The sequence below is a fragment of the Ictidomys tridecemlineatus genome, chromosome 15 (assembly GCF_052094955.1).
Source record: "Ictidomys tridecemlineatus isolate mIctTri1 chromosome 15, mIctTri1.hap1, whole genome shotgun sequence".
Lineage (NCBI taxonomy): Eukaryota > Metazoa > Chordata > Mammalia > Rodentia > Sciuridae > Ictidomys > Ictidomys tridecemlineatus.
The window spans coordinates 7,294,843-7,310,360 of NC_135491.1; the positions used below are offsets into that span (position 1 = coordinate 7,294,843).

Below are 15,518 nucleotides of genomic sequence, written 5' to 3' on the forward strand. Positions count from 1 at the left end.
ATCACTCAATACAATTTCACTCTGTAGGTTCTTAATCAAGAAAATGATAATCCTTAATGCTGGGCACTGCAATAGACAGAGTCAATTCACAGCAATTAATTCTAGATTAGTTCTAAGCACTGCAAACACACTTAATCATGACAGGCTCAGGACAGACATTCCCTCTGCGTGCTAAGTTCAGGTGTCATCAGATCAGAAGTCCCAGGCCTTAGGCTTTAAGTCCAGCAGATGCCCACCACTCAGACCGCAGTGATCGGGTCAGGAACCAAGGCAGGCTTCTCCTGGGTGGAGCTGACGGGCAGCTGGAGAGGCGGTCCTAGGGAGAAGTTGTGGCTCTCACCAGGGTCAAGATGTGGCTGTAGGGTTTGAAAGCGGTGAGGACCATGCAGAGGATCAGGGAAACAATGACAAGTGATGGGATGTCAGTCCAGGTCCTCATCAGGAGTGATGTGCATCCAGCTGTGTGCATCAGTGTTGGCTGGCTGAATGTCTGTTCATTTGCTCTATTATTTATACTAAATTTTGGGGCTTTTGACCCCCCCTTTCAATCCTCATCAGCTACCACCGGATTTCTCAGTGACATCATTTATCCAGGGGTTAAAACATCTGGCCTTGTGGTCCCCACTCTGATTTTTTCACCTTTCCCTGCCAGAGGCTTCACTCTGAGTTTGTCAGGGTGGGGAGAGGTGACTTGTTTGTGCCTCAGGGCCCTACTGGAGGGCTCCCTTAGGTGTGCCTGGTGAGACTGCAGGTTTCAAGCTGCAGTTTTAAAATGGAGTTGCTTGGGCTCAGACCTCAGGCCATCCTCACAAACACCAAGCAACATCTTCTGCCACACTCCTGCCACCCCCTGATCTCAACAGAAGGTGGGTGTTTCTATCTGGAGCTTGTAAAGGAACAAGAATGTGTTTGCCAAATTACCAGAATTACCAACTTAACTTACACTTCCCAAGAGGACGCGTCCACATGGACTGTCCTTTCCTCTTCCTTCTCTCTCCTTTTCTCCCTCTCCTCTCTGTATTGCTAAACACACGCCTCTCCATTTCTTCTGTCCACAGACTCCTGTTCAGTGTTTTATATTCACCTTATTTCTTCTCTCCACTCCCCTAGTGGGAACCCCTCCACAGCTCCCCACTCCACCAGAAGCCTGGGGATAAGGGCCTGGGAGCCAGGGCAGGGAGGGGACAAGCAGCTGAACCCTGGGAGGAGAATTGAATGGGAGCCATGCCCCCTGCAGGCCCTAGAGGGTCAGCCCTCTCCTCCCTGGGTCAGAAAAGTTACCATCCAATCTTGGGCTCTTAGTTGGGGACCTCAGACAAATAATTTCTTCTCTGTGACCTCATGGTACCACTTCTAGGTATTTCCCCAAGAGAAATGAAAACATGTCTACATAATGTATGCAAATGTCGATAATATTATTGACGATAGCCCTGAATTGAAAACATCAGCAACGTCTGTCCACCAAATATCATGTGAGACACCAGCGGCAGTGTCATTGTTCCAGGAATATTACTTGGTGGTGAAAAGAGAGCTCACAGCTAATATACTCCAGAGCACAGGCAAGTCTGGGAGATGGGATGCAGAAGGGAAAGAGTCAAACAAAAGAACCTAAACATAGAATGAGTCTTTACATGAAGTTCTAGAAAGGACAAAGCTGGAATGGCAGAAGCAGATCCGTGGTTGCCTCCAGCTGGGAGTTGGGAGACTGCCTAGGAGCACTGATACTCTTCAGGGTGATGGAACGTGTCTATATCTTGATTGAGATGCTGGTTACACAACTACCAAAAATCACAGTGGCCACTAGGGTGGGTGAATCTTTACTCAGCAGCTTTTCTGGGACTTAAATCACATAGTAGATGATTCAGCCACTGAAAGTGTACACTCCGTTGCTCTGGGTATACTCAGGGTTGCTCATCCATCACCATAATCAATTTTAGAATGTGTCATCACCCCCAAAAGAAACCCAAGACCTTCAGCCATTACTCAGCTCCAGGCAGCCATTAATCTTATTTTCTGTCTATGGATTTGTCTCTGGAGATTTCATATAAATGGAATCACAGGTCAGCACCAGGAATTTACTTGACATCCTTCACATTAGCTTGGAATAAACCAGCTCCATTCTGGCTTGATGAGTCGCTTATGTCTTGAGCACTATATAAGCCCCCTCCCTCTGTCCCAAGTCTTGGGGATCTACTGGTCTTGCCGCTGCCCTTGACCGTACTTCTCTCAGTAATTCCCCAATATATGGCTCTGTGCTGGATCTGCCTGGCTTCCTCCCATCTCATGGTTCCATGCCTCAGTTCTTTTACATTGGACTTTCCTGGATCACCTGGTTCAGTGACCATTCAAGCTGTATAATGTCCAGCTAGTGATATGCGGTCCATATTCTGTCAACCATGATGGGCACCAACGGTGAGCTGCAGCCCACGATTATCAGGGTAAACAACTGACAGCTGCAGGATACCCCTGGCTAAGCTGGGAGGCTAGGTAGGTTAAGTGTGTTAAAAGCACTTTGGATTTTAAAATTTTTCAACTTATGATGGGTAAATTCTTAGGACTATGAAATTTTTAAGTTTGGCCAACACTTGTCTCCACACTTGTATGATAAAGTTTGGCCCAAAGTGGTCTCCATACTTCCTGAAGTACCACCTCACTTTTGGTGCATAAGACCTCACTTTTGGTACTGGCTTGTCATAACTTAACCTAAGAGGATGTCCCTGTAACCAATCATAGCAGCTGAATCTCCAACCAATCAGAGGCTGACAGCTGCCAGAACATGCCCATATAAGGCAATGTGACTGCAGCCAATCAGGTTGTTCTTGTCTGGCCCTTCCTCTTCTCTGGCCATACATGTAATCTGTACAGGTGGGCTGGGGGGAGCATAGAATTCTGCCCCATTCCAGAACTTTTTTCTTGCCCAAGCAAACTTTTTAAAGTTTAACTGGTCCCAGTTTTCGTTTTCTTTTTTCTTCTTTTTTTTTTTTTTTTGGTGGGGGGGTGCGAAACTGGGAATTGAACTGAAGGAGCACTCGACCACTGAGCCACATCCCCAGCCCTATTCTGTAGTTTTTTATTTAGAGGCAGGGTCTCACTGAGTTGCTTAGCTCCTCACTTTTGCTAAGGCTGGGTTTGAACTCACGATCCTCCTGCATCAGCCTCCTGAGCTGCTGGAGTTAGAGGCGGGTGCCTGGCTTGCTTTCCCTCCTTCCCTTCCTCCCTCCCTCTCTCCCTCCCTCCCCAGAGCCTCACACATGCTAGGCTGAGGTACCCAACCCCAGTTTGTTTTAAGGGGATGTAAGCCTGTTGTTAGTCAAGGAGCGCCTGTTCTCCTTCATCGCCTTCTCTTGGAATGAAGTCCCTGGCCCACGTATAGCCCCGTGCTTCTGTTAGGTGACGCCTCCGGGACCTTAGGTAAATGGCCCACGGTGGATGTTTGACTCCAGCTGAGGCCGTTCATTGGTTGTCTCTTTCAGGAAGGTGAACTTGTGGCAGATACTAAGGACTCTGGGGGCCCCTGAAAGAACCCTTTGCTCCCCCTCATTACCAGCCTGGTTCCCTATCGCCTCACCGTGGGAATATCACACTATTCCCACTGGTCTCTCTGCCATCTTGTCCCTTGTACCCTTTCTCCACACAGCTGGCAGTTCAGCTCCACTGCACCCCTGCCTCTAGGCCACTTTTCCTTACCCAGTAAGTATTCCCTACCTATCTGTGGGTGGTCTGGAAGAAGTACCTTAAGATTTATAAAATCGTTGCAAAATTTGTCCTTTGACCCAGGCTTGAAATGGGGTTTAGTCTACCCCTAAGATGTATTTAGAAGCTCCTACTATATCCAAATAATAACTCTTTGAGGACCCTACCCCCTCAGAATTGCCATGGCTGTGTTCATAATGTGGCTAAATAGTTTTTATTTTAATAAGTAAATGTTCCTCTTTGATCATCTATGTGGTCATTACAGATGTATCCAAGAAAGAAGAGTCTTATGGGGTCTTCATGGCCGGGTGTGTAACACACTTACTGTAAAAACAAGTGGAATCCCTCCAGTTCACTCAGCCATGCTGGTCTCCAGGATCTCAGCCTCGCTCAGCCTTGGTGGTAGGGAGTCAGAGTTGCAGAGGTGGGGTGTCTGCTCTCCATGCACACCAGCCGCTCGCCGGTACGGTGCTTTTGTACAACTGAGAAGGCTCCTCTTCTGGATGGACTAACTAGGAATAAAGGGAGCTGTTCCCAGGGACACAGCCTGGTGAGTAGACCATAGCACTCCTTAGGTTCCGCTTGCCCCTTTGACCAGATGTTTTGTGCAGTGAACAATCTGTGTGACAGCTCAGGGCTTCCCTGTTGTTTACTCTATAGCCATTCCCCATTTCTTTCTTGGCAGTGACACCCCAGGTCTCTGCAGATTGCCATGTCCTTCTCAAGAGCTTGTTAGCTCCTCAGCTGCAGGATCTGAGGCTGAACACACTGTTGTATTACCATTAGATTGCCCTCATAATGGGCCACATATGCATGTGACACAAATCTTGCCCAAAAGATTGAGGAGTAAGTTGCTGGCAGGCTTAGGAACATGCTATGGTTTTAACATGATTTTGAGGGTGTCCCCTAAGTTTTCATGACTTGGGAGGATGGTCCTCTGATGATGTGAGAGGTGGTGCACCTTTAAGAGGTGGAGCCTAGTGGGAGGTCCTTAGGTCATTAGAAGCACTGACCCCGCAAAGGATTGATGGAGTTCTTAGGGGACCTGGAGTGAGTTCTTGCAAAAAAAGGTTATTACAGAGAGAACAATAATGGCACTCGCCCTGCTCTGGCTTCCTGTCTGGCCGTATGATTGCTGCTTCCCACCTGCCCCTCTGTCCCTGTGGTGCCATCTGCCATCAGATCTTCACTAGACCTTTATCAAGTTATCCAGCCTCAGGTATTTCTTTATGGTAATGGAAAATGAACTCAGAGAGAGTTCCCTCCCTCTTCAAAAGGGACCCATGATGAGCTCTTTTATTTGGGGGCAGGGTGTAGTACCAGGGATTGAACTCAGGGCCACTGAACCACATCCCAGCCCTATTTTGTATTTTTTTTAGAGACAGGGTCTCACTGAGTTGCTTAGTGCCTTGTTTTTGCTGAGGCTGGCTTTGAACTCGTGATCCTCCTGCCTCAGCCTCGAGAGCTGCTGGTATTACAGGAGGGCGCAGCTGTGCCCAGCATGATCTCTTTGCTGTCTCTGGATGAGGTTGTTTGTGAGACACCCATATATATGGCAGCTTTTTTTGGGGGGGGAGGTTCAGCATGAGGCAACTGGGCTAAGAAGAGACAGTGACAGCTGAGGTCACCGACAGTGCTGTTGAGCTGACAGTTAACCAGCACTGGGCTGTGTCCCTCTGGACAATTTTGCCAGACTACAGATATGTTCTTTGGACACATTTGTTGGGAAATCCCTCACAGCCGAAGGCATCCTCACTCGAGGGGAAAGGGTCCTGTGCCCGTAACATTGTGTGCCTTTTGCCTTGGAACTGATCTCGGGGGAGCCAGAAGAGGGGAAGGGTCAGGCTGGCCACGAGGGGCTAGCCTTAGTGCTTGAGTAACGGGGACAGGTCTGCAGCGATCCCCGTCCACTCTGGCAGGAAGGCTGCCTCTGGCTTGAAGACTCTGAGGAAGGGCGAGTCTGGGAGGGTGTAGTTGGCCAGGTAGGTGGTCTCTCCGCCGGCCAGGTAGGCGGCCCAGATCCCGAAGGTCCCGATGGTCATGATGGTGTGGTTGCACTGGGTGAGCAGCGCAAAGTCCTTAGCGGGGGAGCCCTCAATGCCGTTGCCGGCGAACACCACGTCGCCACGGGAGGCATCGATGTTCTGCCGGCACCAGGCCATGCCGTTGCTGGTGACCACGAAGACGGGGGACCTGAAGCGCTCTCGGAACCGCTGCATGGCCTGTTCCAGGTAGCCCCTGTCGGCCAGCACGCCCTTCCACACCTGCGGCATGACACGCACGTAGTCCCCCCGGCGCACGTGCACCCCCACGAAGGTGCTGGGCCGGCTCCCGTTCACCCGCAGACCCCTGAGGAACTGCTGGGCCTCCTGGCGCACGTGCTCGTGCAGGCTGAACTCCCGCAGGATCTCCTGGCGCAGGTGGTGGTAGAAGGTCCAGGAGCAGGGGTAGCCCGTGAGGCGGACGTAGCGCCCCGGAATGTGGCGGTACTGCTCCTCCATCCAGTCGTTGAGGTGGTAGTTCCGCCACGGGACGCTGCGGGCCGTGGCGCTGGGCAGGACGGGCAGCGTGATCCTGAAGATGGGGGCCAGCGTGCTGTGCATCTGCGCGGGGATGTAGGCGGGCCGTCCATTGAGCTTGGCGAGGGCGTACAGCGTGGCGTACTGGCCCATCTGGTTCCCCAGGCGGCCTACTGCGTTGATGGTCCACATGCCCTGGAGCTGCTGGGCTGTGGGCCTCTCGCGCGTGGGTTGTGGCGCTGGTGTCTGCACCTCCCCTGGGGGTTGAAGCCTCGCCAGTCGCTGCTGGAGGTGAAAGATGGCAGAAGCCAGGAAGACAAAGAGGACAACGTGTGCCATGGGAAAGGAGAAGGGCCCCGGGGTGCTGGCCATAGCTGTAGGAAAGGGAAAGCGGCACGTTAGCTCCTGATGCAGGCGCGAGAGTGTGGCTGCGCAGCCGGTGCACAGGCACTGTGCGGGCTGTGTTTGTGACCCGAGTGCACAGCGGGGCAAGTGCAGGCAGGTGTGTCTGTCCGGTGTGTGCGTGTGATGGTTTGCATATGAGGGGTCCCCACAAGGCTCCTGTGTCGATGCAGGAAGTGAAAGGACTAATTACCAGAGCTGCAGCCTAATCAGCGGATTAATCTAGGGATGGGTTAATAACTGGACTGGATCACTGCCTGGTGACTGCAGGCAGATGGAGCACGACTAAAGGAAGTGGGTCACTAGGGACATGACTTGGGATTATTTATTTTGGCCCTGACTCAGCCTCCTGTCCCTCTCTGCTTCCTGCCAGCTTTCTTGGCTAGGGCCCTCTGCCATGATGCTCTGCCTCCCTCAGGCCCAGAATGATGGAGTCGCCTCACCACAAACTGAACCTCTGAAACCATAAGCCAAATTAACTTTTCCTCATCTTTTTTTTTTTGGGGGGGGGCAGCGTACTAGGGAGTGAACTCAGGGGCACGCGACTGCAGAGTCATATCCCCAGCCCTATTTTGTATTTTATGTAGAATCAGGGTCCTATTGAGTTGCTTAGCACATCACTTTTGCTGAGTCTGGCTTTCACTCGTGATCTCCCTGCCTCGGCCTCCTGAGCCGCTGGGGTTACAGGTGTGTACCACCGTGCCTGGCAAACCTTTCCTCTTCTAAGTTCTCCTTTTCAGGTATTTTGGTGATGAAAACCTAACATAATGTGTTTGGGCAGGTGTGTGTATACATGCATTTATCCATGGATGTGTGTATACAGTTGGATATCATGTGTTGCATATATGTGCTTATGGGTATCTGTACCTTGTGTACACATACAGGTGTGTGTGAAATTCTGTGCATATGAAGAAACGCAAGTACATTGCAGGGCATAGATGTACATCTACTGTGTATGTACACGGGTGAGTGTGCATACAGGTGTGTGTAGTGTATAGGTGGTCGTGAACGTGGCACAAGTGGATGAGGGTGTGAATGTATGGTATACAGTGGTGCTCCACTTACCATGGGGTCACATCCCAATAAGCCCGCTGTAAGTTAAAAATATCATAATACAAAAACACAGTGAAAGTTGGGCGTGATGGCACACACCTCTAATCCCAGTGGCTCAGGAGGTCGAGGTGGGAGGATTGCCACAGTTAGAGGCCAGCCTCAGCAACTTAGCAAGACTGTTTCTCAAAATAAAAAATTGAAAGGACTGGGGCTGTGGCTTAGTGATAAAGTACCCTGGGTTCAATCCCCAGTACAAAAAAAAAAAAAGCACAGAGTACCCCTAACCCACCACACATCACAGCCGAGCAGCACAGCACATTCTGGAGTACTGGCTGATCACCACCATGATGGCGTGGCTGGCTAGAGCTGTGGCTCACTGCTGCTGCCCAGGATCAAGATATCTGCCTGGGAAAAGAGCAAAATTCAGAATTCAAGTATGGCTTCTGCTGAATATGTCTGACTCTTGCACCTTTGTAAAGTCAAAAATTTTAAGTGTGGGCTGGGGCTGGGGCTCAGTGGTAGAGAGCTTGCCTAGCATGTGTGAGGCACTGGGTTCAAATCTCAGCACCACATATCAATAAATAAAATAAAGGCCCATTGACAACTAAAAAAAATATCTTTAAAAATTTTAAGTGAAACAGATGTAAGTTGTCTGTGCACTGTGTGTGTCCATTTGTATATTTGAAGGTGGGTGCTGATAGACTGCATCTGTAAATGGTGAGCACAGGTATGCGTGCCTACACTTCACTGGGGATCCAGTTTCTAGAGATGTCCATCTTTTGCACGCCCTTCCTATGTCCACCTCAGGAGACTGAACTTCTTGACGGCCCCTCCATCCCTGTCACAGCCAGTTGAACTGGAGGTGGACACGTGGCCCCACGCTGGCCTCTCCACTCATTGGCCCTGGCTACGAATTGTAGGCTGGCTTTCTTTAAAAGTGAGTTGAGCCAATCAAATTCTCTCTCTTGGGTATTTTTACTAAAAGACCCTGAAGACAGTTGGCCAATGATATTGAGAGAAGGAATAGGGTGCGGAGTGGCTGAGTTGGGGAAGTTACAGGCTCCAAGGGGGCGCCAGGAACTGCAAGATGCCTGAACAGCAAAACCTCAGTGCCAGCCGAGAAATCCCTGAACACCGCCTTGTATTTGAGTACAGATATGTTTTTTGTTTTTTTCTTTTCGTTTCTATTCTTTTCTCTCTTTTTTTTAAACTTTCTTTCGTTCTTCTCTCCCTTCTTTCTTTCTGTAGTATTGGGGATTGAACCTAGGGGCACTCTTCCACTGAGCCACAGCCCCAGTCCTTCTTATTTTTCAATTTTTGAGACAAGATCTTGCTAAGTTGCTTACGCTGGCCTTGAACTTGCAGTCCTCCTGTCTCAGCCTCCCAAAGCTCTGGGATCACAGGCCTGCACCACAGTGTGCAGCTCGCCTGTTCTTTTCAGCTCTGGTTGCAACAGAAGTGACTTCCAAGAGTGGGGTGGTTCCGTAGGAGTGACTTCTGTCACTGGGACCCACTGTAGTATCACTGGAGGTGGAAAGCAGTGAGGGCTCCTATTCTGGGGTGGAAAACTCGAGCCAGCGTCTGTAGTGTGAAGCAGTTATGAAGCTGTGGCCTGAGATGCCCTGAGATAAGTTACAGCCCCCCAGAGGATGAGGCTTGGCCGACGTGGTTGCGGAGCAGGAGTAGAGCAGCTGTAAGAAGCGCAACGATTCTGGTCCCATTATGTGACTAGAAGCCAGTTGACAAAAGCAGCTGGTCATCAAGCACCGTCACTGTTGACACATTTGTATAGCTCATGGTTCCACCTATGAATGATTGATGGGTTTCTGCAGTCAGCGGAAACACCCTTGGTGCTGTGTAGTCACAAAGCCAGGTGTGGTTACTAATTGTGAAGATTAGGTTTTGAGTAATGGGAACGGGGACGTCTGGGAGGAGTCAGTGGTGCCAGGGCCTCCGGCTCGGAGACCTCCAGGGGCCTTGCCACCTCCTCTCACCTCTGGCTCCTCCCCAGTACATGGGAGTTCCAGTCCTTCCAAAGACTCTTCCTCACCAGCAAGCCTTAATGGCAGCATTTCCTGGAGACTCGCACAGAGGTAGGTGGAGACAGAAGGCTCCTGCGGCCTTGGCTATGGCCTGCCTTCCTGATCAGAGCACTAAGCCACAGGGCCATGAGAGGACTCCAGAGCCAACACAAGCAGGTTGTGACCTGATTGAAACCGCCAAGCTGCCGGATGGACACAGATGTGGTCTTTAGGCTTAGTCTAGCCAATAAAAGTCGGCAGAGAAGCTAGCGTTGCTGTATCCCTGCTTCTGATTTACAAGTTACCCAAAACCTCAGAGCCCACTAAGGTCACATAAGTGAGCCCAGAATCACCCTCGGCCTTGTCAACCAGTTACCTAGATTTGAACTGAGCTCAGCTCAGTCTGGGCCCTTGGGGTCATTCCCAAGTGTTGGGCCCAACCAGACCCTTGGGTGGTCCAGTTCTCTCCAACTCCCTTTGGCTGGAATGAAAGGAACTGGGGAGGCCACGTCCATTTCTAACTCAGCTCATGCTCCCGAGATCCTCAATGTTGTTATAAACCTCATCACCCGCCAGTGATAAGGTAATTGTGAAGTGCTAGAGAAGTTTCCTTCCTCATTGCTTCAGAACCAATCCTCCCTCCACTTGCCCAAACAGAATGCGTCTCTCGTGGTAACTCAGAGACCACACACCACAGTGGATGTGGCTGCTGATTTCAGGCTGTCACCCTCATGAGCTGTGTGACTCAGGGAAGGTGACATGACTTCTCTGAGGGTTAAAACAGTGTGTAGCACAGACACACTATTATTGCCCCCAGAGCAACGGGTGCTGTTATGTGCAGGCTCTAGGTTAAGACCAGGGGTTCCCACTCTGCGGATGGGAGCTACTGAGTGTGGGCGAGTTTTCAGCATTTAGACACAGATCACAGTGGGAGGAGTCACACATGAGTGAGAGGGAAACACCCAGAGAAGGAGTCAGTCTTATTTGGAGGTTGGGGATTCGGAGACCAGCTAAGGTACCCCATACCTTTGAATACAATACTTTTATTTTATTTGTTCATTTTTATGTGGTGCCAGGGATTGAACCCAGTGCCTCATGCCTGCTAGGCAAGCGCTCTACCAGTGAGCCTCCACCCGGCCCCATACCTTGGAATACAGATTTGGTGGGTGGAGCTAACTTTGGGGAGCCTCCCTCTGGAAAGTGGGAAGTGGCCCGAGATGTCTGTGATTCTGCCCAACAAGGCTGATGTGGGATTTTCCTTGCTTTTCTTCATGGCACTGAAGAAATGGAGTAGAGCATATGTGCAACGGGCCATCAAGGGGTGGGCTGTAGGAAGACGGGACACGTTTGCCACCAACCCCAAACCTTGTTGCAGTCTGTTATGGGCTGGATTGTGTCCCTCCAAAAAGGATATGCTGCAGTGTTAACCCCTGTACCTCAGGATGTGACTTTATTTGGAGATAGGGTATTGACAGAAATGACCAAGTTAAAAATGAGGTCACCAGTTCAACTGGTGTCCTTGGAAAAAAATCAGGTACAGCCTATATGACACGGGCCCACGGGTGGCCCGTCCATGGCCTGTCCGTGACGTGTGGGAGTGGGCGCTGGCTCCGAGAGTGAGGACCAGGTAGAGCGTCTCCCTTGGGAATTTGGAATTAGAAACACAGAGTGGCCAGTGGATGGTGGGCCTGGGTCCATGAGGGCCCAGCTACTGCAGCCACCGTAAGCCACATTCAAACTAAAGTGGGAATGGACAGAGCAATTTATCCCTGAGAGTAGTTGGCCTTCCCAAAAAGAGAGACGGGCAGGTTGCTGGCCCCTGGCTGAGCGCTGGCTCCCATTCCCCGAGCAGGGCTGCTCCTGTCCAGACCCTCAGGGGACCAGAGGCCCTGCCCCTGGCTGGGTGGGGAGACCCTCTGGGCACCAGAGGAGCCGAGGAAGCGGGAGGACAGGAAGGAGCCCAGGGGAGCAGCCCCTGCCATGTCCCTTCTTCTGGGTGTTTGTTTTTTTAAGTGGACAGTGTGTGCCCCAAGGTCAGGGAGCAGAGGTGGCTCTAGGTTTGCCAAGTACAGGGCACAGGTCATCCAGGGTCACCCGGGGACCCAGGAAATGCTGTGGACGGTAGAGGAGGGAGGAAAGGGAAGGGGGAATGAGCCGCAGGCAGCCAGTCTATCCCACTGTCCCGCAGGCCCCTTTGAAGGGGAGGGCCTGACAACGGTCCCCTGCAGCCACATTTCCACATAGGGACAGTGGAGGCCCAGGCTGGCAGCACCCGGGCCCTGAGGCGTTTCTGGAGAACACAGCCCAGCTGAACCTACAGACCCGTTTCCGCCTTCTCTCCTCTCAGGCCCCAGCCTTGCCACAAGATGGAGATTTGAGGCAGGAAGTTCTCCTCTGTCTCCTCGAAGCCATTTTCCTGCCCGTGTGTCTTCCAAGGTTTTAGTGGAGCGAGGGGTGAGTGGCAAAGCCATTCCCTCTGGTGACACCATTTCAGGCCCTGCTGCCTGCCCTGCTCCCCCTCCAGGTCCCCTCCCCAGGCCAGGCCCTTCGACCTCCCCAGGTGGCAGCTCCCTGCAAACACGCCCCCTGAAGGAAGGACGTGCCCGTCGTGTGCCCTCACTGGAGGACCTGGGGGTCGCTGTCCCAGCCGGCGTATGTCTGGCCCCACCTGGTTTCCCCCTCTCTGCCTGGGTCTCAGCGACATCCCCCCATCTCCCCATCCTGTCTGTCTGTCTGTCTGCATTCTCGTCTTTCTGTTTTCTTTTCCCTCTTAGTCTCCATTTCTGGGCACCGAGTAGGGAGGATGCTTTCCTTCCCAGTCGTGCCGACATCTGGGCTCCTGGACTGAGAACCTGCAGCCCCGCTGCCGCCAACAGAAGGACAGGGAGGCTTCAGAGGCCGCCCAGGGAGGAGGGGTGAGGGTCCCAGAGCAAACCCAGGGTCTTAGAGAGGCAGCGGGCTTGACATGTGAGTCTCCGATTAGCTGAGTGACCTTGACCGAGGGCCTTTACCTGTGCTTCAGGGTCCTGGTCCATAATAATTCCTCCAGGGCTGCGTGGATCGGTATTGATGCACACTGCAGCGAAATGTCCTATTGCACGGGTGCTCCTGGCATGGAGGGCAGGGCTGACACCCCAAACTCACACCTACGTCGGCCTCGGACCCAGTGTCCGGCTGTGTATCTTACTGAGTTTTTGTTTGTATTTTATTATTATTTTTTTTTGTACTGGGATTTAACCCAATGGCACTTTACCCCTGACCACATCCCCAGCCCTTTTTATTTTATTTTTGAGACAGGGTCTCGTTAAGTTGCTGAGGCTGGCCTTGAACTTGGATCTTCCGCCTCAGCCTCCTAATTGCTGGGATTACAGGGGTGTGCCACAGCCCCCGACTTTCTTTACTGAGTTTTAACAACTCTATGTTACCATGCCCACTTTATGGCAAAGAAAACCTAGCCCAGGGCCCCGTGGCTAAGGGAGGATCTTGGGGGAGCATGGCAAAGGCCTAAATCTGTAGAGGGGCATTGGGGAGGGTGTTCGGATGACAGGAGATGGGAAAAGCAGCAGGTTGTCACCAGTGGGGAAATCCTGGATGCTAGATTCTAGCCAACAGCTAGAGTCAGCAGCTGGGCTGCTGCTGACAAATGGGAGGAGTTTGGGTTTTCCCCAAGCTAGTTCTCTGAGGTCAGGAAGTTCATCCTGCTATCCACCCTCAGTTCCTACAGCTGTATCCCACACGTCAGTCCGGGCTGTAGGTGTAAAGGAGAGAATAGAGGTCAGGTCTGTCCCTTCCTCCATCTGGGTCTCCAGGGCCTTCCTTTAGGGGCTGCAGTACAATGCCAGAAACGGGCCCCGACTTTGAAGGAGGAACCAGGCTCCAGTCCCCTCAGAGAAGTGGAGCCACCAGTATCAGCCAAGACTTTTGAATTCGGTCTCCTCCACTTCTTCCTGTCCCAGGCCTGGCCTCACCCTCTCCCTTTTGGGCTCGGCCTTCTCTCCCCTTCCCTGGACTCCACTCTGTCCCCCCCATGCAGAGCTGGCCTGCCCCTCCCCAGCTAGCAGCCTTCCGTGGCTCCCTGTCCCCCTCAAGAGCAAAATCCCAGCCTCTGACCTGGCCCTGGCCCCTGGGCCTTGTCACCCTCATCCCCAGGTGAGCTCATCCCTCCCAGCTGCGGCTCCCCCTCTCTGTCCTGCTCCCGGGGCCTGGGCCTGTTGGGCACCAAGTCATGACTCCAGGAGGAGACTGGAGCTGAGTGCAGCTGTCACTTTGATATCCCCAACTTCGTCTCCAGCCTTGAACAGAACGGGTGCCTCCAGGTGGGATTAGGGACTGAGCGAAGGCCCAAGCCCCTCCCTGGGCAGTGGCAGGTCAGGGGAGTGGGGTGGCAACTGTGGGGTCTCTGAGGACCCCAGGTCTTGTGCCAAGGTCCTGCCATCCCCTCAGAGCTGGGACAGGAAGATCTGGTTACCCTGAGCCATGTCCTGGCCTCCTGCCCGCACACTCATCCCTAGTTCAGTTCCTGGAAACTGGGACAGGACGGGAAGGGACAGGGGAGGGAGCAGCTGGCCTGGAGGCCAAGGGCCCGGGGCTGGGGACTGGGAGGGGGTCTTGGCTGCCAAGGGGTGGACTCCTCTCCTGGAGGTTGGCTGGGTGCATCCCAAAGGGGATCAGAGGCCATGGCATGAGCCTGGGAGGCCGGGTCTCTGCTTCCCCAAGGCCCGGGTTCAAGACTGCTCTGGGCTCTCTGCCCTGGTGTGCGCGTGTGGTCTGCGGGTGGGAGGCGCTCTCCTCACCCGCTCTCACCTGGTCTGGCTGCAGGGAGGGTGACAGGTGCCTCTGTAGCCGGCTCTGTGGCAGCTCAGTAGTCCTCCAGGTCGCCTCTTCATTCAGGCCAAATAACTTTCCGGAGCCTTCCTGCACTAATGGCCAGAAAGCCCCACCCAGGGTGCACCTGGCTCCCCAGAGCAGGTGTGGCTGGTTGCGGGAGGGAGGTGATCCCGGGAGCCTGAGTCTGTAGGGTGCAGGCCAGGAAGGCATGGAGGAGTGGAGGAGTCCAGGCCACGCTCCTCCAGCCCAGTGCTCTCCGAGAACTGGAAGAGAGCAACGCCACACACACAGCACCAACCCGTTCAATCTTCCTGACAATTCCACAGGGAAACCAAAGCACAGAGACCTAAGGTAACTTGCCCAAGGTCACACAGTAGAAGCTGGGATTTGAAACCAGGGGGCTAGGTCTTGGAAAATCCCTGGCAAGTGGAGACTCTTCTCAGTCTCCCTGATTTTAAAACTACTCCCGGGAAATCACCATTCAGCATCCACAGTGACACCCAGAAACAGGAACTGCGGTATCACTGTCTACGGCTGCCAAAGTCAGGTGCAAGATTAATGAGGACGGTTACTGGGGAGGGGTGAGGCTCTGCCAGAGGCCCCCACAGTCCTAACACTGAATGAGGGACCGTGGCCACTCTGGGCCCCCAAGTGAAGCAGGAGGTTCATGGATCAGCTATGAATCTCCTTAAAGGAAAAAGGGGGGAAAAGCTGAAATCAAATCAAGCTTCCTGCTGTATCCATCGAGTTTCAGAAAACAAGAGAATCAAGTGACAATGGACACCACGAGGATGAGTCGCCACGTCCAGAATGGGGGCCGCCACAGGGCAAATGGCCTGGGCTCCCAGGGAGCTGCTGCCATGGGAAAAGAAACAGGCAGCTGCGCGGAGTAGACAGGGACACTCCCCTGCGACTGTCCCCTCTCCATGTCTGCTGTGGGGTTAATGTCACCTGATGCTTTGGTATCACCTGACAACCAATGGGACAACCGAAAGCCTCCCTC

At 52.7% G+C, this 15,518-nt stretch overlaps 2 protein-coding genes across 6 annotated transcripts in view; one reads left to right on the top strand and one right to left on the bottom strand.

Moving 5' to 3' along the window:
* Positions 1 to 15,518, top strand: part of Mamstr (MEF2 activating motif and SAP domain containing transcriptional regulator) — a 34,832-nt gene that overhangs the window by 8,635 nt on the left and 10,679 nt on the right. The window contains exons 10-11 of one of the 5 annotated variants that reach the window (XR_013430644.1): positions 1,358 to 3,690; positions 3,959 to 4,243. The exons of 3 other annotated variants lie outside the window; for them this stretch is intronic. The gene's annotated coding sequence lies outside the window, so the exon portion shown is untranslated. The remainder of the gene's footprint in view (positions 1 to 1,357; positions 3,691 to 3,958; positions 4,244 to 15,518) is intronic. One more of the 5 variants, XR_013430643.1, reaches the window with a different exon arrangement.
* On the bottom strand, positions 4,174 to 8,284 carry Fut2 (fucosyltransferase 2 (H blood group)). Its single transcript, XM_040278809.2, has one exon. It carries the CDS (start codon positions 6,582 to 6,584, stop codon positions 5,559 to 5,561), a length of 1,026 nt encoding a protein of 341 aa, XP_040134743.2. The 5' UTR covers positions 6,585 to 8,284; the 3' UTR covers positions 4,174 to 5,558.

Bases quoted from the DNA above. Each gene is read 5' to 3' on its own strand.
- Fut2 (XM_040278809.2), bottom strand. From the start codon at position 6,584: ATGGCCAGCACCCCGGGGCCCTTCTCCTTTCCCATGGCACACGTTGTC.